Source organism: Chenopodium quinoa, unplaced genomic scaffold (genome assembly GCF_001683475.1).
Source record: "Chenopodium quinoa cultivar QQ74 unplaced genomic scaffold, ASM168347v1, whole genome shotgun sequence".
Classification (NCBI taxonomy): Eukaryota; Viridiplantae; Streptophyta; class Magnoliopsida; order Caryophyllales; family Amaranthaceae; genus Chenopodium; species Chenopodium quinoa.
This window is the reverse complement of record NW_018744878.1, coordinates 2,363,226-2,387,146: the sequence shown is the minus strand read 5'-3', so window position 1 is coordinate 2,387,146 and position 23,921 is coordinate 2,363,226. Positions and strand designations below refer to the sequence as shown.

The window sequence follows — 23,921 nt, the reverse complement described above, 5'->3', positions numbered from 1 at the left end:
TTGCGGTACAAACGGTAAGTTTGGTACCGCCTGGTCGCTATGAAAGCCGGACTGACGGGAGGTGCCGCCTGACTGACTCTCATGATACGACTAAGTATGCCTCATCGAGGTATTTCGCAGACTGTCTTGGAAGTTTGAAGTAGAGGCCGACTCTGACAATCGGCTACTCTTCTTCTGCTCTAGCAGTAGCCGAGCGTCTGTGTATGTTTTCCTCGACCCGTCCGCCTGAATATGACGAACAGGTTTCCTATTTCCTAGAGTAGGAAAACGGTATTTTGTGAAGTCAAGGGCAGGTGGCTCCCACTTCCTAGATTTAGGATGAGGGGTCGCCTCTCGCCCTTGAACTGGTTTCCTCTTCAGTGAAGTGGAGGGTTTCTTAGCCGACTGCTCCTTGTCCAGAGCAGGCGGCTTCTTGTTGATCAACTCTTGAATTTCTCCCTTGAAGTCCCTCATGAAGGTCATGAGTTCGTTCCTTGTGATGGGAGCAGACCCATCAGCCGGCTGCTGCCGAACAGGCGGTGCGCCTGCTGGCTCGCTTTCAATTTGAAGATGTTCCCGTTCCCTCCTTTCGGTATGACGGGTACGTCGGGCCCTTAGGGTCCCGTCTGAAGCTGTGTGAGCTTCAACTTCAAATTCATTCTCAGTATCGTGGTCCGACTGAACTTGAGGGTCGTCTAGGGGACGCCTCTCTTCAGGAGTCGGTACAGACGTGGATGCCATCTCAGAAGTACTCTCCCCACAGACGGCGCCAGAATGTTTCGGGGTTTTCTGATGTCCTGCGGGAGAGTTACAATTCCGAGACTGGAACCGGACGCCTGTACCTGCAAAACAAACGGATGCTCCGGATGATTGGAGATCCGCCTCCGACGGTCAAGTTAGTACTTGATTAAGGAGTAATTAATGCGGAAATTAAAGTGATTGGGTCTCTCTAGGTGAGAGTGTTTAATGTGTGTAATCTGCGTTTTTAGCGTGTTCTCTCCCTTAATGAGGATTAAGGGAGGTATTTATAACTCGGGAAACGTGTCAATCTAGGTTTAGGTTAACCTTGGGCTGATTGGGCTTCCCTCGGAAGTTGGGCCTAGGTGGCCGGTTATCCCAGGTGTCATGGGAAGGACACGTGTCGTGTCGTAATTGGTCCATAGTGGACGGATCATTGCTTGACACGTGGCAGGCTCCTATTGGCCCATGTGACGGACACATGGCGGAACCTGATTGGTCCACTTGTCAGATGGTGATTGGTGGGGAAAAATCCCCTAATCACCACTTACCTCTTATTTTATTTAAGTCAATTAAATTGCCTAAAACTATGTGCCGGTCAATATGTGCAAAGTCAAAACATGAACATGAACATAATTAATACATAATTAATACAGGGAGTAATTAATACATAATTAAAGATATCGATGGTAAAGTCAAAACATGAACATCATTCCGGGATGGAGGAAGTATATAATATGTGCAAAAGTTCAAGTGTTACTAGAATTAAAGAATGAAAAAAAGGCTCGGTTCACTTTACCTTAGCTTATTTTTGTTGAACTAAAATAATTTTTCCTGGCTTGAAATTTTTTTGCTTTACTAATTTTTACCGAATTGAAAAATATTTTTTGCTAAACTGATGAACTTATTTTTATTGAATTATAAAAATAATTTTACCAAACTAAAATTATTATATTAATATTATTTTTGTAAGGTAAAATAGTGAATAGAGCCTAAGTCTTATTATTATTGCTGATATAATATTCTTTATTAATTTGATTGATTGTAGAAGACTAGAAGTGTTTCTTATTATTACGGCCTCACGGGGGTTGAACATCTTGACTAAGCTACTTACTCTCATGTACAACAACAATATCTTCATAAAACATTTCTTCATTATTCAGCTTAGTTGTTAAATATGAAATAGATAGCCATAATTTGATTGTTTTTCATTTTCTTTTTCAATCAACTTTTTTTTTTCTCCAAATTTATGTAACATAAACAAAATAACCAACATCCAACCAAAGAAACCATGCATTTCTCAATTTTGTCAATAATAGTACTACTACTCTACACCATTCCGGCATGCTCAACCACACCAATAACAATGTTTAACGCCCCGAACATCACCAAGCCCGGTTGCCCTCGTAAATGTGGCAATTTAACCGTCCCCTACCCATTTGGGGTCGGCTTGGGAGCCGGCTGCTCGAAAGGTATTTGGTACGACATCTTTTGCATGACTTCTTCTGATCCTCCGAAGGCTTTTCTACCCGGAAGTAATGATGTTGAACAAAATGCAATGGAAATCCTCGACATATCTGAAACTCAAATTCGTCTTAAGAACCAAATTAGTTACGTATGTTTCAATTCAACGGCTCAAACTTCTCCTATGAGTTCCGACTACACTAGATTCTTTCTCAAGACAGTGCGTGCTCCCTACAGCGTATCCGGTATGTATACAATACACCCGTTCTTCAATATTTATTAGGATCATAGCTCAAAAAAAAAAAAAAAAGGTCCAAAAAAGAAAATTTGTCAAAAACTACTTTATAAAACTTTTTTTTTTTTTTTTTGTTAGAAACCACTTAGAATTTTTTTCCCCTATCAAGAACACTGACGGAGCCAGCGGTTAAATATAATATTTTGCACATTATGAAGTGGATTAAAGGAGTTGGGTCAACGGTTAGAGGTAAATGCAAGAGTTATTGGTCCGAGGGAGAGGGGTTCAATTCTTCCGGCAAACATTGTAATGATGTTCATTTGTCCCCCGCTTTAAAATTTCTAGCTCCGCCACTGCTCAAGAAAGACCCACCATAACATCAGCCCTAACCACACTCTTGTACGAATTTGCTAAGCTTAATTTTTTTTTTCAAAGATTTTATGCTTTTTTTTTTTAAATGAATTAAGTTTACTATTACAAAAAAAAAAGAAGTCTAAAACAATATATATATATATATATATATATATATATATATATATATATATATATATATATATATATATATATATATATATATATAGGGGAAGGCTCTCGTGAGAATTTTTCTTATATGAGAATTTTTCTTATGTGAGAACACTCTTTATGTTCTAAATTTTTACTCGTATGTTCTAAATTTTAAATCTGATGTTCTAAACTTTTTTTTAGGTGTTCTAAATTAAATCAAATGTTCTAATTTATTAATCACATGTTCTAAACCATAAATTAGTTAAGCTTGATGTCATAAATTTTAAATAACTTGTTCCAAACTTTTAACTTTTATGTTCTAAATTTTAAAACGTGTGTTCTAAGATTTTTAATTATATGTTCCAGATTTTCTAAGATTTTTTAATTATATGTTCCAGAATTTAAAGCGTATGTTCTATTTTTTTTACTCGTATGTTCTAAATTCTTTACTCACACTTTCTATATTCAATATTAGTTTGTTCTAAATTTTTATTCACATGTTCATAATCTTAAATCAAGTGTTCTAAATGTTACTCATATGTTTAAAATTTCATAAAGCCAATTTTATAAATTTTTAATCACTTGTTCTAATTCTTAAATCAGATGTTCTAACATATTACTCACACAAATGTTCTAAATTATTACTTATATGTTCAAAATTTTAATTTGAGTCACATGTTCTAAATTTTAACTCGTATGTTCTAAATTTTTACCCACATATTCTAAATTTTAAATCAGTTCTCATATAAGTATGAATTCTCACATATGGACCTATTCTCACCGGATCCCTCCCATATATATATATATATATATATATATATGTATATATATATATATATATATATATATATATATATATATATATATATATATATATCATTTTAGCAATTTAACACATACAAATTTTACAATAGTTAAGAACCAGTTAAACTGGCTACATAATTAGCCCAAACTACTTAATTAACTTTCAGTTAGTATTATAATTACCTACATAATTAAACATATGTTTTATTCATGTACTGGCACCAGGTACCGCAAACAAACTCTTCGCCGTGGGGTGCCGCGACTATCCCCGATTCACCGGAAGCATTGACACTGGCTTGGTCACATTGACAGATGACGGAACTGCCTCATGTAGAACCAACTGCAGCTCAGGGGGCAACAATGTCGTCGCAAGCGAATGCAATGGCATAGGGTGCTGCCAAGCCAATATTCCCAAGGGAATGAGGTCTTATACTGTGACTCATGATACTTTCGACAGTAACCACTCAACCATTACATCTTACAACCCTTGTGGGTACTCATTCGTCGCAGACCAAGAGAGTTTCAAGTTTCGAGGGATGAAAGATCTTAATGACCCTAACTTTATAAATAGGACAGCGTATGATGCTCCTTTGGTGCTCGATTGGGTGGCTTCTAATAAAACGTGCGCTAATGCTAAGCGCGATCTTGATTCTTATGAGTGTAAGGAGAATACTATGTGTGTAGATGCTACTGATAGCGGTATTGGAGGGTATCGTTGCAGTTGTCTTCCTGGTTATCAAGGTCATCCTTACCTTAGTCCGGGATGCACAGGTAAGATAACTAAATTTATGAACATTGTTATACTCCGTATTTCTGTGTAACTTACTTATGTGATTAAGATTTTGATTTATTGATCGATAATGGTTACTACAAACGATAGTTTGGGCCTATTTTTACTTTTTATTTTTCGTTTTTGTTTAACTAATAGGGTATAAAATCGTTTTGACTTTTTTAAATGGTGAAATGTATTCTCCTCAAAATCAATAAAACTTTTCCTCATTTACCTGTATTGGACATTCATATAGTTAACACATTGTTAGTAAATGTGTCTGAATGTGTTATTTTTCGTTATTTTGTTAACATACATTGCATTTCTTGTAATGGTATTTGGATATATATCAGACCTTATGCGTTGACATTTGGGTAAATCATGCACTAAGTAGACTAAATCTTTTGTCAATTCCATGTACAATCACATACATCATCAAATGATGGCCTGGATAAGAGAATAGTGATACACTACCTTCGTTAACATTTAGTTGTAACTTTGGAATATTTTATATCTTCGAATAATACCTCAAAATTGCAACTAATTGTTAACAGAGGTAGTAGATAAGACTGTAGATAGTTTATTAATTTTTTTTTTTTTTTTTTTTTTTTTTTTATACAATTTGTTGAGTTTGCTCTTTCTTATTTGTTGGCAGATATAAATGAATGTGAAGATCTCGATAGTAGTCCATGCACAATGAAATGTAAGAACACTCTAGGAAACTACACTTGTTCTTGCCCGTCTGGATATATCGGCGATGGTAGAAAAAATGGGACTAGTTGCAACCCACAGTTTCCTGCTTTGAAAGTTGGCTTAGGTAATGTCTATTTATGAACACTTTGTTTGCAATATCATATATACTTACACTGTTCTCTTCACTTGAAACAAGGAGATTTTGCTGATTTTATTAAACTCTAATCTAGTCCAATATGAATTTTTATTATTGGTTTGATCTGATCTGATTTAATAAATTGATTTAACTTTGACCGCATTTTAATACTAATCTATGAAAAAAACATCATAATATGGATCTTGTTAAATTTGTCTCATAAAGAATTTTTCAAATATGTAATTTTCATAATAATTTTTTAATACGCAATTAATCATAAGCTATAAGTAAATGATAACTAAAAGTTTTAATATGATTTGAATTTATTAAGGCATAAGTATATGAAACAAGTTAAAATGAATAAGTTCTTAACATATGATGACCCGATAATTTTTAACATTAATTTGTATTTTGTACGTATTCCATGATGGTACAGGTGTTGGATTAGGCTCCTTATCTTTACTCCTCACTTTGAGTTGGGCATTCTTGGCTAGTAGAAAAAGAAACCTTACGAAAATGAAGGAGACGTTCTTTCAAAGAAATGGAGGGTCGCTATTGAAGCAACTAATTTCTCCTAATAAACAAGACGACGTGGAGCAAGTGAAGGTTTTTACCATAGACGAGCTTAAGGTAGCCACCAAGAACTTCAAGGAAGAGCGGATTGTTGGTAGAGGTGGTTATGGGACCGTTTACAAGGGATTTTTACCAAATAATCAAGTTGTTGCCGTTAAGAGATCAAAGTTTGTGGATGAAGATCAGATTGAACAATTTATTAATGAGTTGATCCTCTTGGCTCGAATTAGACATCCTAATGTGGTACGGCTTATAGGATGTTGTTTGGAGGTTGAAGTCCCGTTGTTGGTGTACGAGTTTATCTCCAATGGCACACTATATGATCATATTCATAACAGAAACGGAACGACTTGGTATTCTTGGAGTAATTGTTTGCGCGTTGCCATGGACTCGGCTAGTGCTCTAACACATATACATACAATTCCAATATTTCATCGAGACATTAAGTCCGCAAACATATTACTAGATGATAGTTACACGGCAAAGGTATCCGATTTTGGAGCTTCGAGGTTGATTCCGTTACATGAGACTCATTTGTCCACCGTGGTACAAGGTACACTAGGATATCTCGATCCAGAGTACTTTTTTTCGAGTCAATTAACAGAGAAAAGTGATGTTTATAGCTTTGGTGTGGTTCTTTGTGAACTCTTAACAAGGACAAAGCCACTTTTAACGCAGAGACAAAGTGAATCACAAAACCAAAATTTGGCAACATACTTTGTCAAGTCTATGCAATTAGACAATTTGTTCAATATTTTGGACCCTCAATTAGTTATTGAAGCAACTAAAGAGCAATTAATCACGATTGCAAAGCTTGTACAACGATGCTTAAGTGTTCAAGGAGATGATAGGCCGACAATGAAAGAAGTAACAAAGGAATTGGGAGATTTATGGAGGCAAACAATTTAAATTACATGGCACCGGGCAAGAATCTTGATTATGATCATATGGGCTTCAATTGTACTACGAGTGTTTAATATAGTTCTATGAATTTTGTTATTGAATTTGTTGTTAGTTTTAAGCAGAAAAACAACCGATCAAATAGTGAAATAATGATCAAATTGTAAAATAATACTACCTCCAGTTTTTTTAGTTGCAACTTGGTATTATTTGAGAGAGATAAAATATTCCAAAGTTGCAACTAAAAAAAATCGGAGGTAGTACAATTGTAATGAATTGAAAAAACAATGAAGAAAAGAACGTCCAAATTTTATATTGAATCTTGTTAAATAAGAGAAGGTAAACATGACTTGAGCCCTTCATATGAGAGCATGTCGGAGACCTAATTGGTAAGAATAGGCTAGTTGAATTTTGTGGAAATTGTATCGCAAATCTAATCAACAATCTCAAATCTATTATCAACAAGATCCCAAATAATTCTTGTATGTCGTTCTTGTTAGTGTTGTAGAGTTTTTAGTTTTATCTATCCCACATAAACCTTAGAATATTACATAGTATTATTAACTTAAAGGAAAAGTTGTCAGAAAGGTACGTATATTAACATTTTTGTGAAGAAAGTAAAGCCTTAATTATATGTTTAAAGTGGTGAAAAATATCCTTATAAGGACCTCAATGTCAGAATATGACAATTCACTTCACATTTCAGGCGTTTACCATCATGTGGTTAGCACTGATGTTTAAAAAACGCCCTTTTTATTTTTTTTTTTCTTTTTAAACAATAACATGGTAACACGTAGCAGTATTGTAGAACCCTCTTAATGGGCTTTTGTATGAAAACTATTAAGTGGTGGTAAAATCAATTTTTTTGTACTATTTTGTGGTGTTAAGGTAAAAGTTATTTGTTTTTAATTTTTTTTTTGTAATATTAAAAAACATTATTAAAAAACATTTGAATGCTTTTTTAGGGTGTTAAAAATTAGCATACTCCGTGTAACAAGAATGCCCAAGTGACTAGATTCTTCAAGGCAAATACTTAGCATGACTAAATAAATTGATAAGATCAAATGATAAATTAGTTAACGTCACTGTTATAGTTGGCGTCACTGTTAGGTCTATGATGATGTTGTATTGATATGCATATGCTCTTGTAGTGGTAGGCAAGTTTTTAGCAGGACGGCATATATAATAGCTGCACATTTGACCTCGACGTAGCTTGCTGGCCATGTTCCGTTGAACCTTAAAACCTAGATTTAAAAAAAAAAAAAAAAAAAAAAAAAAAAAAAAAAACTATAAATTCATGATAATAATTGAAGTCCCTTCTTTTTCCTTTTTAATATACTTCATTCGGACTTGAAAATCCAAATAAAATATAATAATAGTTTTAAAACAACTATTAAACATTTTAATTATAATACAGGTATATAATTATATGTATGTTCAATTATAAGGTTAGATGTTTGTTTATGTTTATGTAACTATAAAATGATAATATACTTTAAAGTTGGTAAAAACAAGGACCTACTTTAATTTCTGACACTAATTTATTTGTATGAACAATAAATGAGAAATAAACAAATAAAGAACGGAGGGAGTATATTAGCTAGCTAGTACGTGTAATTGACTAGGTGAGTGCTTGATTAAAATTACATGGATGACCTTATAATTGTAATTATAATTATAATTATAAAACTTAAACATTCTTCCAAAGTCGTATAAGAACATGGTTGTAACTTCTATTATAGCTTAATAGCTTCTCAATGGCCTGGAAAATAATTTGTTCTCTTCATCTTCTTTTCTACACATCTCTTTCTCTAATAAGTTTGACAACTAGTCAAAATAATGCTACCTTTCTAGGCTGGAAATGTATAGACTCAAATGGCATTGGCAACTATACTAAAAATAGCCTTTTCCATTCGAACCTCTTAAATGCCTTATCTAATCTTACCTCCCTCTCCTCTTCCAATATCTTCTCCAACTACTCTGAAGGAGTACGCGAGGATGCTGCAAACGAAGTCTTCGCCTTATACGACTGTCGAAACGATCTTCCACTTCGAACATGCCATGATTGCGTTGAGGAAGCCACAAAGAATCTCTTGGAGATTTGCACCTCCAAAGAGGCCATAGCCCACTATGAGGTATTGGTGTTCATAACAATTTAAAGAATATACTCCGTACTTTATAAAAGTTCCCTATTCGTTTTTTTTTACCTACCTGCTCCATATTTATTTGATTTGTTCTTCTTCTTTTTCTTCTTCTTCTTATTAGAATTATGCATATAAGCATTATTATTTTTTTTTACATATAAGCATTAAATTTACAGTTGAAAATCGTAAAAAGTTAAGAAATCATAAAAATATTAACATTAATTACACTGATTTACGCGTGTTTTTATCATGAATTCCTAACTTTATATAATTTCCAAGAATGTATTTAATGCATATATATAGCCGCAATTTCTACCCTACTCCTGGAGTACTGTGAGCATGATACTCCAGGGGTCAAACGATGTCGTTCTATTATCTATCCCTACCTTCTTCTTTGTTTTCCCCTTTTTCTTCTTGCTATACTTTGTGTCCTGTATTTTTTTTTTTCAATTTCAGTGAATTTCTTCATCCCTGTTTTCCTCTTTTTCTTCCTGCTATTCTTTTTTTCCTCTATTTTCTTTCAATTTATGTGAATTCAATCAATTTTTTTCTTTCAATTGCAATTTTTGAAAAATAAAAATAGCACTAATTTAAAATAGAATAACAGAAGATATGGTTTATTTGAATATCACATGTTTAGAACAAAATAACAATAGACTTTAAATAGAATAACATCAATTTGTGTACAAAGTAACACAAAGTTTAACCTAAAATAACACATAACTTGATAACTGAATAACTTAAACTTCTATTAAAAATAACATAAGATAACTCAAAGGTTAAGTAGAATAATAAAGGATACATTAAAATAACAAAACAGCACAAATTTAGGATTTCATTAAGATAACACATAATAAAAATAAAATAACATTAGGCTTAAAACAAAATATCATCATTTATGAAACAAATTAAAAAAAATGATGTTTTAGAAAAACGTTAAATAATTCTGCCAAAACAAATCTACTTTCAAAAACTAAAACAACACATGACGATCAACCCAAAATAACATTAGATTTTAAGTAGAATAACATTAGATATTAAGGAAAATAACATCATTTTAAAGAATAATATTAACAAATTAAAACACATTTTAGAAATATAGATCCGACTTCACAATCAAAATAACATAATATGCGATGCTGAATAACATAAGCCTAGAAACAAAATTGATCAAAATAATAAGAACTTATCTATAATTTTTGTGTCCAAAAAAACACATTTTCGAATAGTATGTGTCCAAAAAAAAAAAAAAAAAAACAAAAATTTATCTGAATAGTAACTTGTAGTTTGTAAAAATACCCCATTCGTCCTATTTAATTTTTTTAGGTCAAGCTTATAAACATTTTACATACTTCGTATGACTTCTGTTATAAAATACTTCAAATATAGTTTCATCTCAATATACAGATATAGATAGATGTGCATTAGTCATAAAAAACAAACAGAAATATTATGGTGGGACCAAATGAATAATTAATTTTTTTCCTAGCTAATGAACGAACTTACAACTACAATGATTCTCTATGGCAGCAATGCATGTTACGCTATGCAAACCGTCCAATCTACAACATCATGGAGTTGAAGCCCCAACTTTATTTCTGTGAGATCAGTATACCTGATGGAGGCGAGTTAAATCGAACCGTTGAACCGATCTTAAAAGGACTAATAGATCAAGCTACAATGGAGAACTCATCGCGCTACTTTGGACTAGGAGACGAGAGTTATTTTGAGTATCAGAGAGTATATAGTATGGTTCAATGTACTCCTGATATAAGTAGGGAGCAATGCAAAGAGTGTTTGATGAATTCCTTGAATTACACCCTTCAATGTTCAAATGGTAGTATGATGTCAAGTTATCACGGCGTGCCAAGTTGCTTTATGAGATACGATTTTGTATCTTTCTACAATATATCGTCACCAAGCCCTTCACCAGTTCCTCTCATGGCTATCAATCAGTCAACACATTCAAGGACTACTAGTAATAATGGAGGTCAACGTTTGTATTCTACTAGAAACTTACTTTTTATTTTCTGCTTTTCTTTTTCTTTGGTAATCATGCATGTGATGTTATAACATTGTTTCTTAGAAGGGGAGTATTCTTAGAGAAAATATGTACGATTACTTGTATATTTATGGTCAAATTAGGTCATTGTCACAAATATAGTTTTAAAAAGGTTGATCTTAATTTGCAAACTTGAACGAACTTATGGTCTTTTCCATTTAATGATCTTACCTTTGAATATCCTGCTAACATACCGATTTGGACTGTATCCGCACACTATTAGTAGTACTATTTGCTTATTTGTAGGATTGGTTAGTTCATTCAACTACCTTGACGGCTGGTGGTTGAAAATCAAATTACAATTTTTTTTTTTTTTTTTTTTTTTTAAAAAAAAAGTTTATATTTACTACACAGAAAAACTATACCAATAAATAAAATATGAGCTTTATGTTTGTTCTTTACTTTCCTTTATTATTATCAAATCAGGAACTCGATGAAGAAAATTTTGGATGAGTAAAAAACTACTAAAAATTTAACTCGACGTACTACCTCCGTTACATATTATTTACAACGATTAGACATTTTTCCTCTCTACTTTATATCAAATCGTTGCAAATAATATGTAACAGAGGTACTATATAAGTTATAAACTTTGGAGATGTGACAGTCGACACATACCATGATACCAGTAATATATAACACAATAAAAAAAGTTAAAAACTTCTTCAAATGGATCTCGTAATATAAATGGTACAATGTGCTATAATTCAGAAGCTTTTTGCTGATCATTGTACGTCTATAAGCTATCTATAAATATGGTGCCCTCCTGATTCTCGCTCGGGATTATGTAAGTTGTTTGCTTCCATAATTCTCCTAGATCCATGGCCACTTCTTTCATCGTCGGCCTTTCTTCACCCTTGATACTTAAGCATCGTATTACAAGCTTTGAAATTGAGATTAGTTGCTCTTTAGTCGCTTCCATAATTAATTGAGAATCTAAAATGTTAAATAAATTGTCCTCGTGCATTGACTTTATAAAGTATGTTGCCAAATTTTGAATTTGTTCTTCATTTTCCCTCTCCGGTGATAGTGGCCTTATCCTTGTTAAGAGTTCAGCAAGAACTACACCAAAGCTATAAACATCACTCTTTTCCGGTAACTGACTTGAAAAAAAGTACTCCGGATCAAGATATCCTAGTGTACCTTGGACAACAGTTGATAGATGGGTTTCATGTAATGGAATCAATCTTGAAGCTCCGAAATCAGATATCTTTGCTGTATAGCTATCATCGAGTAAAATGTTTGAGGACTTTATGTCTCGATGAATAATTGGTATTGAATGTATATATGCCAATGCATTAGCTGAATCCATAGCAATCCGCAAACAATTGCTCCAAGAATACCATGAAGTTCCGTCTTTATTATGAATGCGATCAAATAATGTACCATTGGAGATAAACTCGTCAACCAATAATGGAACTTCAACCTCGAGACAACAACCTAGAAGTCGTACCACATTAGGGTGTCTTGTTTGTCCAAGAATGTTCAATTCATTAATAAATTGTTCAATCTGATTCTCATCCACAAACTTTGATTTCTTGACCGCAATAATTTGACGGTCCAATAAAATGCCCTTGTAAACGGTACCATAACCACCTCGACCAATTATTTGTTCATCTTTAAAGTTCTTGGTGGCTACCTTCAACTCATTGATCGTAAATACTTTTAGTTGATGTTGCGATTTGGGGTTGATTAATTGCTTCTATAGCGCCCCTCCATTTCTTTGAAAGAACGTCTCCTTTACTTTCATAATCCTTCTTCTTCTTGCCAAAAAAAGCGAACTTCCAACAATGAGTAAAAATAGAGATCCAAAACCAACTCCTGCAACATGCAATGCAACATAATGTAATGTACATATATATAGAAGATTATTCTAAGTATTTCCTCAACTTCATTTTATTTACTTCAAAATTATAACTTAATTCCATTCGTAATATGATTGTACAAAAATATGATTGAACAAAATTTACCTAAGGCAACCTTGATAGTAGGAAACTGTCGCTTGCAGCTGGTTCCGTCAACTCTGCCATCACCGACGTATCCAGTTGGGCAAGAACATGTATAGTTCCCTGGAGTATTAGTGCATTTCATGGAGCAAGGGCTACTATCTAGATCAGTGCATTTATTTATATCTGCCAAAATAACAAATCCTCATTACTGTGAACAATTTGTTGCATTTATGTTTATTTTAATTACTATTTTGAATCATGTGCGATAACTGAATAAATTTATTGTTTAATTAAAATTTCTTTTAATTACTATTTCTTCAAAATTATCACTTAAAAAAACACGGAGGGAGTATATATATATAAAGGCTGCAAATAAGATCCTTTTATCACACTTAGGTTGTAAATAGGATCCTTTATCCGGATTTAGGTCATTGACTTTTTTCCGGTCTAATCAACTTTTAAAAATCTTTAAAAAAAGAAAAAAAAAAAATCTTTTTTCCTTTTTTCGGTTATTCACTTTACCTATTAATTTATGTAATTAATTATATTTTAGGAAAATACAAAAATTTATGTTATGTAATTTAAATTAAGGGTCTGTTCTCTTACGTTGAAATTCAGTCCAGCTCAGTTCAGTTCAGTTCAGCTCAGTTCAGTTCAGTTCAGTTCAGTTTAGTTTAGTTCAGTTCAGTTCATTTCAGTTCAGCTCAGCTCCTAATTTTCTTCTCTTATAAAATATTCATTTCAGTTCAGTCAGTTCATCTCAGTTCAGTTCAATTCAGCTCAATTATGTTCAGTTCAGTTCAGTTCAGCCGAGTTCAGTCAATGAGAACAGGCCCTAAGACCCTGTTCTCTTCACCTTAAAAAAATAATATTAAGTAAAAATAATTTAAGTTCAGTAAAAATAAGTTCAGTTCAGTAAAATTAATTTCAGCTCAGTAAAAATAATTTCAGTTCAGTAAAAATAAGTTCAGTTCAATAAAATTCAGTTTTCTTATAGAAGAATTATAATAGAAAATCAGTAAAAATAATTTCAGTTCAGTAAAAATAATTTCAGTTCAGTAAAATTAAGTTCAGTTCAGTGAAAATAAGTTCAGTTCAGTAAAAATAATTTCAGTTCAGCAAAATTAAGGTAAATCAAACAAGGCCTAAGATTATATCATCAGTTATCATCAAATACCCTATAACATGAATAGTGTCAAATAATGATGCATGCACTCTATCAATAGATCGAGTATTAAACTATATTTGCATGATAATCTATTAAGTTTCCAAATGAGATCAGAGTAGAAAGGAAAGTAGTAAGAATATTTTACCTGAACAACCCGGACTAAGATACGGATGGCCCTTGTAGCCAGGAGCACAAGTGCAACGATACCCTCCAATGCCACTCTCATCGGCATTAACACAAGTAGTATTTTCCTTGCAAGCATAAGTTTCGGGATCAAGTTTCGCATTGGCACAAGTGTCATTAGAAATCACCCAAACTAGTACTAAAGGAGCATCATACACAGTCCTGTTTATAAAGTTGGGATCATTCAGATCTGAAACCCCGCGAAACTTAAAACTTTCTTGGTCTGCCAAGAATGAATAGCCACAAGGATTATAAGAAGACATCGTCGTATGGTTACTTTCGTATTCATGAGAGATTTGGTACTGAATCATTCCCTTGGATATGGAGGTTTGGCAACACCCTACGTTATTGCATTGTCCTGCAACAACGTTTTTGGCTCCGGATTTGCAACTGCTTCGGCATTTAGCTTCATCATCAGTGGTAAAGGAATAGGGTGGGTTTTCAAAGCTTCCAGAGTATCTCGCTAAATCATTGCACCCCACAACAAATAGCTTGTTTGCAGCGCCTATATCACAATGCGGAATGCTAGCTTATTCTAAGTTGAATACTACTCCGTAGAAATTGATTAAAGTATATTTCGTGAGAAATTATCAAACAAAACTCAGATTTTGTGTGAAACTACCTAATTAAAATAATATTGTAAGACACTACCTAATAAAAGGTAAAATGTTGTAAAATACTATCACAATTGACCTAATTTTCCGATGTCGACTCACCTTAAAACACCATTGGATCGGAACTATCACCTCGTAGCCCGAAAGTACCCCCACTAACCCAGAATATCCCTAAACCACCTTGAAAACCAACTCTCGATGTAGTTTCAAGGTTATTTAGAGGTGGGTCAACGCCGGAAAGTTTGGTCAACGGAGGAAATCTAGCTATAAGTAGTATTTTACAACATTTTACCTTTTATAAGGTAATTTCTTACAACATATTTTTATTAGTCAGTTTTTAACAAAATTTGGGTTTTATTAGATAGTTTCTCACAAAAAATCTTTGTTAAAACATGCTCTAGATAGTAATTACGGGAAGTGATTTTAAATGTCCAGAATATACTATCTCCTTTTAAACCTTCTTTAGTTCACATTATTTCAAGACCTTATCAATTTTTCATATCAAATCTGAAAAAAAAGTTCATATTAAATTAGTTTAAATAAGCAAAATGAAGGTGAACTAAATAAGGCTTTAATGTTGGATTATTTGCTTAAACTGTACTATTAGTGGTTAGTTAGCACCTAATGTATAAGTATATGCTCTAAAAGTGATTAGTTTGTGTTAGTGGAGTGGGTTAATAATGTTAGCATGATCTAATGATCATGAGACCATGTTCCTTATTTTTAGCTCACACTATATATATGTTGATATAGATCTAATATTTTTTTTTTTATTGAAACAGGAAAAAAAAAATATATCTAAATCACATCCAAAGAAGGAAGTGTCATGCTAATATTCAACCTAATAAATTCATTTTATCTTTTGCAATTCTTTATTTAAAAAAAATGGTCAAATTGATCAATTAGAATTTACGTTATTACTCAAAAAAAGAATAGTAAGGACAAACTGAAATGCTATTCTTGGATTGTGTGCCACTTATATAATTTGGATATCTAATCAAACCAATTAGATAATGAATTACTACTTCAACAATATTTCTTGAGCTGTGTGTCGTCACTTAGGAGGCTTCATATTTGTTTTGATAGTAAATTTTTCTATATTTCATTGTTTGATTAGCATAGGATGCAAAAGATTTTCTAAGAAAATGATTTTTCCCTATTTCATTGTATGATTAGAAAAAGATGCATAACATTTTTCATATTATGGTCTTAGCCTCTTAGGCGTTATTTTGGCTCTTCTGGGTCTGAATTGAAGTCAAATCAAATATGTGTCATTTTGTGTGCAACATGTAACATGAGGCATTTCTAATTATTGCTAGTATTTTTTTGTCAATTTTGACCTCCAACCTGATCTTCAAAATAAAAAAGATCCCAAAAACCTTAATAGACTAATTTCTTGACATGAACATCGATTATTTTCTCTTCAAAAAAAGGAGCTTAACAATTATTTTAACAAAAACTGTTAAGAAGCGATCGATAAAATCTATTTTTTTGTGATCTTGTAGGTAGTTAAATAAAATAAAGGGGAAAACCCATGATTAAATATAATCAAATACAAAATTTCTTACAAGATACAATTCATATAAATTGATTGTTATCCACATTAGAGAAAAAGAGGTAATAAATTAGTCAATAAACTCAAATACAAGAAGATCGAAGATGAGAAATGAGTTCATCACGTAAATGTAGAAAGGCCAGGTATAAGCATTTAACCGAGTTACTATCATTTATCGCTACATGTATTATTGCAGTTGCGTACCTGATATACGATAAGGAGCACCCACGGAAATGTCGAATAGAATGGAATCAGAACCCAGAGGCGATGATTCTGCTGTCGAGTTGAAACATCTGTAGCTAATTTGGTTTTTAAGACGGATGTATGTTTCAGATATATCGAGGATCTCAACTGCATCTCCATTCCAATCACTGACTGTTATCAGAAATGCTTTCGGAGGATTGTAAGAAGTCATGCAGAAGATGTCATACCACTCGTTTCTGGAGCAGCCGACTCCAAAGCCGACCCCGAATGGATAGGGGACGGTTAAGTTGCCGCATTTGCGTGGGCAGCCAGGCTTGGTGATGTTAGAGGTGGTACTAATGAATTTGTTGGTTAATGGTGTTGCAGGACATGCTGGAATAATGATGGATGGTAGTGGTACTATTATTGTAATTATAAATATTTGCATGGTTTTTTGGTTTAATTTGTGATATTATTAATTGGCTTGGCTTGCAATGTATGTATAAACCTTGCATGAATTTGGTTCAAAGGGTTTACTTTACTTTACCAATGAAGGAATGTCTTATAGAAATAATGGTATGATTATTGAATTGGCCTCTTTAATTATGTAATAGTATACTAGTGATATTTGATCCAATCCCATTTGCATGTACCCGGTGTACAGTATTTTTACTGTACATCGGGTTTTCGCACGTGCTTTTTTTTTAAAAAAAAAATCGCAGAATTTCAAATACCTAAAAATAAAAAAAACGCAGAACAACAATGGAGGAGAGAGAAAGTGAGAAAATGCAGCTATCAATCATCCATTGAGGAGAGAGAAAGTGAGAAATCGCAAAAATTGCAGAAAACGATCATCAATCGAGGAGAAAAAAGGTTAGAAAACGCAAAAATTGCAGAAATCGATCATCAATCGTGGAGAAAAAAGGTGAGAAAACGCACAAATAGAAGAATTCGATCATCAATTAAGGACAAAGAAAGTGAGAAAACTTACAAATTGCAGAATTCGATCATCAATGGAGAATTCGACTTTCGATACAACAAATTGCAGCAATCTCATTCACGAATTGCTACAAAAACAAAGGCAAATTGAGACTGAATTTGAAATCGATTTAAATCGATCGATTATAGAAGAAGAAGAAACTAATTGTTTTGGAGATGAATTCGTACCAATATTCAACAATCCAGACAATGCAGATGCAATCGATAATGCAGATGAAGCAATTGAGAATGCAGAAGACGCAATTCACAATGCAGAAAATCAAGTGGTTCCTGATAAATCAATTGATTCAAATTCAGAACAAACAACCAAATCAGATGCAACTGAAGGTAATTTCTATGAATTTTTGAGATTGTATGCAAAAAGTAACCCTTTGAATACATAATTGTTACCCTTTTCATGCATAAACGTGACCATACTTATGCCTAAATGTTACCCTCAGATTGAATGCAGAACTTTTTAGATTGCATGCAAAAAGTAACCCTTTGAATGCCTAAATGTTACCCTTTTCATGCTTAAAAGTGACCCTATTTATGCTCAAATGTTACACTCAGATTGTATGCTGAAAATTCAGATTGTATGCAAAAAGTAACCCTTTGAATGCCTAAATGTTACCTTTTTCATGCATAAAAGTTACCCTATTTATGCTCAAATGTTACACTCAGATTGTATGCTGAAAATTCAGATTGTATGCAAAAAGTAACCCTTTCAATGCCTAAATGTTACCTTTTTCATGCATAAAAGTTACCCTATTTTCAAACGAATGTTACCCTTTTTTTTATGCTGTCTGTGGTTATTATCTGATTTGTTTGTATTAAATAACAGATACAAATCCAATTGATGCTTATGGTTTAGATCTTAGAGGATCATTTGTTGGTGTGGTAAGAGAAACTTTTGAAGAAATTTTGGAATTGTATGAAAAACATGCTGCTATACTGGGGTTTTCAATAAGAAAACATACAACTAGATTCAAACAACACACAAAAATAGTAGCTGAGAAAAACTATGTGTGTTCTGCTGAGGGAAAGAGACATTCAGGTCAGAAGAAAACAAAGTTAGTTGAAATGGTTGATGAAGAGGATGTAAATGTAAAAACAAGAAAGCCAAGACAAGTATCCATTACAAGATCAAATTGCAAGGCATGCATAAGAGCAAAAGTGAATAAAGAAGGACAGTTTGAGGTGGTGGCTCATGTTATTCAGCATAACCACGAGCTAACAAAGCCACAGTGGCATTATTTGCATCGTTCTGAAAGAAAAATGACAGAGGAAAAAGTTGTAACAATCAAAACAATGAAATCGTCAGGTCTAATTACAATGGACACTTACAATTACATGGCTATAGAGGCTGGAGGAGAACAAAATATAGGCCATAGTGTTGTAGATCACCTGAATTTCTGCTCAAGGTTAAGAAAGGAACAAATTGAGGCTGGAGATGCTCAAACTTTAGTGAACATTTTAAGTTAGGAACAATCAGAGGATCCAAACTTCTTTTTTAGAGTGAAGTTTGACAAAGAAGGAAGAATTTGCAATATCTTTTGGAGAGATTCAATGATGCTAGAAGACTATAGGATATATGGAGATGTTCTTGTCTTTGATACAACATACAGAACCAACAGATATAATCTTATATGTGCTCCATTTGTTGGCATAAATAACCACTGGCATAATTGTATGTTTGCTTGTGCTTTTATTGGGGATGAAACGACAGATTCATTTGTGTGGTTACTACAAACCTTCTTCAAAGCCATGGAGGATAGAAAACCAACTTCAATATTCACTAACCAGGACCAAGCAATGGCAAATGCTATACTGGAGGTAAAAGATTTATATTGACATCTTACAGATTTGAGCTATGACAATAAAGTTTTCCTTTTTCACATAAAGTTACCCTTTTAGCTGCATAAAGTTACCCTTTTTAGTGCATAAAGTAACCCTTTTAACAGCATAAAGTGACCCCTTTATTTTCAATGCAGGTGATTCCTAATACAAGACATAGACTTTGTATATGGCATTTGGAGAAAAATGCCATAACCAGATTTGGAGCTCTTAAAAAAGACAAAGAATTCAAATTTGCATTCAACCAGTGCTTAAAGATGTGTGTGACAGAACAAGAATTCGAAGCAAAGTGGCAAGCAATGTTGCAAAAATATGAGTTGACTGAACACTCTTGGTACAAAAGAGTGTATGAGTTGAAAGACAAATGGTGTCCTGCCCTTTGTAGAGATTTCTTTTCAGCAGGGATCTTATCGTCACAAAGGAGTGAAAGCACTAATCATGCCATAGGATTCAGAGCAAGTAAAGCAACTACTTTGACAGAATTTTATACCATATTTAAGAAGACAACTAATCGTTGGAGAAGCACAGAGAAATATGATGAGTTTACCTGTAGCAAGTCAATAGCATTCACTTCATTGCCTCTATCTGGAATGCTAAAGCATGCCGCACAGGTAAAAAGTTAACTGACAAGTACATAAATTACACCTAATATATGGCAATTTAAATGAAGCTACATGATTTTGATGTACAGGTTTTCACTTTATCACTCTTTAGAAATTTTGAAGAGGAGTTTGGATACTCTATGGCAACAACTGTTCAGATGTTAGGCAGTAATGAAGAATGCCTACTTTATCAAGTAACACTAGAAGACAAGCCATGGTCTGCACATCAAGTAACTATATACAAGAGAGCCAAACTGTATGGTGTACTTGCAAAAACTTTGAAGCATCTGGATGGTTATGTTATCATTGCATCAGAATTCTACATTTGCATTCAGTAACAAGAATACTAGACAAGTATGTTTCAAAAAGATGGACTAAGTTTGCAAAAATAGAGGCATGGGATAGGTTGAAGAATCAGGATCCTAAACAGCAATATATTCCATGGAGGCAAACAATGATGAGGAAATACTACAATCTAATCTTAAAAAGTCAAGAAAATGAAGAGACAAGAGCATTTATGGAAGAAAGCTTTAGAAACAGTCTTAAAATGGTGGAAGACTTACTTGCTAGTGCTGCTCAGAAAGAAAGTGCAGAAGCTGCTTCTAACATTCCTGATGTGGCAGACAACACTCAAAGCAATACTGACGCTTCTTCAGCATCGAGTACAAGCACATGTGTACCAATAATTCTTGATCCTAAAAGGGCTGTAACAAAAGGAAGAAGCAAGAGAGCAAAAGGAGGACTTGAAAAAAGCAAGAGAAAAAGAAAACCAGCACTGCCACCTCCAAATTCAGAATTTGGATCAAAGACACCTAACTTACGACTCTTTTAAGATCTTTTTTAGAACATTTGTTTTTTTCGAAATTAATATACCTTGTATTGTTAAACTATTTTTCTTTTGTTTTTTTACTCTATGACTAGTTTAATGAAAATGTGATTGACACTTTTATTAGCACATGTTTAATTATTGGAATACATCAACTTATGTTACCCTTTTAACGTATAAAAGTAACCCTTTTCATGCATAAAAGTAACCCTTTTCATGCATAAAAGTGACCCTTTTCATGCATAAAAGTGACCCTTTTCATGCATAAAAGTTATCCTTTCTATCCACTAAATCAACCTTTTCTTTGGCAATAGTTACCCTTTCTGTTAATAAAAGTTAACCCTTTTATCAATAAAAGTTACCCTTTTCATGCATAAAAGTTACACTATCTACCCACAAAAGTATACCTTATCATGTATAAACTTATTATTTCTACCCACAAAAGTAACCCTTTTTATGCTACAAAGTAAACCTTTTTATGCATGAAAGTGACCCTTTTCATGCATAAAAGTTATCCTTTCTATCCACTAAATCAACCTTTTCTTTTCTAATAGTTACCCTTTCTATTAATAAAAGTTACCCTTTTTATCACTAAAAGTTATCCTTTTCATGCATAAAACCCCTGACCCTTTTATTTTACAGAAAAAAGTGTCCCTTTTCATGAATAGAAGTGACCCTTTTTCTACATAAAAGTGACCCTTTTCATTGCTAAAATTACCATTTCTAACAATAAAATCTACCTTTTTCTTGCTTAAAAGTTACCCTTTCTATAAATAAAAGTTACCCTTTTCTGCATAAAAGTTACCCCATAAAAAACATAAAAATAAACCTTTTAATTACTTTATGCATGTATTCACATACATCAGTATTCCAAAAACAACTAAAGACTTTAAACTAAGTTTAATTACATCATTAAACTTAATGTATGCACATAAATTAAGTTTTTTCATTGTTAAAAAAACCCCCTGAACTAATCAGCTAACAACTATCAATTATTTCACTATTTAGAAGGAGTAAACTTTTTTGCCTGCTTTTTTGCCCTTTTTCCTTTGTTCTTTTCCTCTTCTCCCTCTGCCTTTGCTTCTGCTTCTGCTGCCATTTTTCTTTCTTCTGTTTCTCTCTTCTTCTTTGCAGCAATTGCAGCCTTTAATCTTTCTTCAATTCCATTGACATAAGCAGGATCTTTCTTCTTCTCATTGAACTTGTGTAATTCTGACAACACATTGTTCCTAGATTCATTCAAATCACACAGTACCAGTGTGGTACAGATCTCTCCTCGTAAAAATTTCCTTCCATTAATCTCAAAACAGCAAAAAAAATAAAAATTATCAATATGTAATTAATAAAAGCATTAGAAAGGAAAAAACTACAGAAACTATATAGATAATTACTGTTTTGAGATCATTAAATTTGAACGATTCACCAACAAAATGGAGCATGTGATACATGACAAAGACCCCACAGTCCAAATTGTCAACTTTTTCTTTTCTCCATTCCAACTCAACAACTTCAAAACCATAAGAAGGTAGCTGAGAACTCTTTGGATGATTTCTTTTGCCAAGAAAAGCACTGATTTGAACACACTGACATAAAATATAAAAGTTTAGAATACATTAAAATCAAAAAAGTTAAAATGGAAACAATGAATCAACAGTAACATAACAAAAAAAACAAACATAAACATACCATCTTTGAACACAATTCTTTTGTATAAACAAGAACAGAATCAGTCCAGATAATGTTGTCAAGATAATATACCAACTCTTTTGTATGATCAATAACATACAAAATGTAGTGATTCTCAATAAGAACAGGAAAATAGATCTGAAACAACAAAATTAAAGAGATTTAAACAGAGCATATCATAAAGAGAACTCTTTTAAATTTATTACATTAAGTTTAGAATAAAAATACCAGATCAGCATCCATTATATTACATTCTGGATTCTCATAGCTAACCCAACCTTCCCATATGTCGTGCAAATCCTTAACAACACTAGATATGTTACCTTTGCCAATATTGTCACAAACATGCAAGAATGAAAACTATTAAAGTATAAGATCTCAATAATATATATATAAAGTAAATGTGTTAAGATATAAAAAAAGGAATGAAATAACTTACACTCTGCCTAACACCGAAGAAGAATTTCCGAGGACCAGTAGCCTGAAAACATGCTTTCTCATTCAAATACAGACAGAAGCAATCAATAACGCACCATCGAATCCTGAGTGGAGCAACAAGGGACACCATGTCTTCTCTTGGAATTAAAAAGTTCATTCCAAAAGTAACAAGGCTCTCACTGAAACAATAAAAAATAAGATCAACATTAAAAAAAAAATATAAGAAAAAAAACAGATAAAAAAATAATTATAATAAAAAAGGACACTTAACTTCCTATCCATTGAAACATCCTTCAGCAAACAATAATCGAGAATTTCCAAATGTAACTGAGGCAAATTCTTGAAAATCCGAGCATTGCTCTTTACAAAAAGAGTTACAAAAGGCACCTGCACACCTACATGTCCACAGTCCAGAGAGCATAGAGATTTATTTGCTCTGAGTCGAGGAGGTTCATTTTGATCAATATGCCCGACAGGAATATTTTGAGTAGGACCAGGAATGATAGCAGAAGGTCCAGAACCATTAAGGCCTTCATTAACTATTTTTCCATGACCATTGTCATCATCCTTAGGAATATTTTCATTGAAACCTTGTGCAGGTTCTTTTTCAGGAACAAAATCTTTGTTACCTTCTGTAGGTTCATAAAAACCGCGAAACATATCATGTACAGACTTCATTTTATTACACTCATCAATTAAACCATCTAAAATCTTCAAATAATGAGGATCAGAGAGTAGCAGTTCAGTTTGAGAAACTGAAACAAAATCATCAGAAGATAATGAAACACTTCTGCGAGAAGTAATCAGATCATTCAAGGTTTGAAAGCCAGTTGACTGAAAAAATAATAAAACATCCATATTTCTTTTAAACAAAAGAAACG

The 23,921-nt window shown here is 32.9% G+C and overlaps 3 protein-coding genes and 1 pseudogene across 3 annotated transcripts; 3 read left to right on the top strand and 1 right to left on the bottom strand.

Moving 5' to 3' along the window:
• The first annotated feature begins 2,212 nt into the window (after positions 1-2,212).
• LOC110705834 (putative wall-associated receptor kinase-like 16) lies at positions 2,213-6,961 on the top strand. The gene is made up of 4 exons (XM_021883766.1): positions 2,213-2,426; positions 3,950-4,495; positions 5,149-5,310; positions 5,759-6,961. The coding sequence occupies exons 1-4, from the start codon at positions 2,213-2,215 to the stop codon at positions 6,802-6,804; spliced, it is 1,968 nt and encodes a 655-aa protein (XP_021739458.1). The 3' UTR covers positions 6,805-6,961.
• Positions 6,962-8,432: 1,471 nt separating this feature from the next.
• On the top strand, positions 8,433-11,306 carry LOC110705298 (cysteine-rich receptor-like protein kinase 25). The gene is made up of 2 exons (XM_021883136.1): positions 8,433-8,930; positions 10,470-11,306. Exons 1-2 carry the CDS (start codon positions 8,553-8,555, stop codon positions 11,010-11,012), a joined length of 921 nt encoding a protein of 306 aa, XP_021738828.1. The 5' UTR covers positions 8,433-8,552; the 3' UTR covers positions 11,013-11,306.
• Positions 11,307-11,737: 431 nt separating this feature from the next.
• Positions 11,738-16,885, bottom strand: LOC110705833 (annotated as a pseudogene).
• A 2,318-nt stretch (positions 16,886-19,203) lies between these two features.
• LOC110705832 (protein FAR1-RELATED SEQUENCE 5-like) lies at positions 19,204-20,922 on the top strand. Its single transcript, XM_021883765.1, has 4 exons — positions 19,204-19,467; positions 19,626-20,099; positions 20,180-20,384; positions 20,426-20,922. The coding sequence occupies exons 1-4, from the start codon at positions 19,204-19,206 to the stop codon at positions 20,920-20,922; spliced, it is 1,440 nt and encodes a 479-aa protein (XP_021739457.1).
• The last annotated feature ends 2,999 nt before the right edge of the window (positions 20,923-23,921 follow it).

Excerpts from the sequence above, each read along its gene's own strand:
- LOC110705834 (XM_021883766.1), top strand. The coding sequence starts at position 2,213 with ATGACTTCTTCTGATCCTCCGAAGGCTTTTCTACCCGGAAGTAATGAT. Across the intron at positions 4,496-5,148 it reads CCTTAGTCCGGGATGCACAG|ATATAAATGAATGTGAAGAT; the intron begins GTAAGATAACTA and ends ATTTGTTGGCAG. Across the intron at positions 5,311-5,758 it reads TGCTTTGAAAGTTGGCTTAG|GTGTTGGATTAGGCTCCTTA; the intron begins GTAATGTCTATT and ends ATGATGGTACAG.
- LOC110705298 (XM_021883136.1), top strand. The coding sequence starts at position 8,553 with ATGGCCTGGAAAATAATTTGTTCTCTTCATCTTCTTTTCTACACATCT. Across the intron at positions 8,931-10,469 it reads AGGCCATAGCCCACTATGAG|CAATGCATGTTACGCTATGC; the intron begins GTATTGGTGTTC and ends TCTCTATGGCAG.
- LOC110705832 (XM_021883765.1), top strand. The coding sequence starts at position 19,204 with ATGCTAGAAGACTATAGGATATATGGAGATGTTCTTGTCTTTGATACA. Across the intron at positions 19,468-19,625 it reads TGGCAAATGCTATACTGGAG|GTGATTCCTAATACAAGACA; the intron begins GTAAAAGATTTA and ends TTTTCAATGCAG. Across the intron at positions 20,100-20,179 it reads TGCTAAAGCATGCCGCACAG|GTTTTCACTTTATCACTCTT; the intron begins GTAAAAAGTTAA and ends TTTGATGTACAG.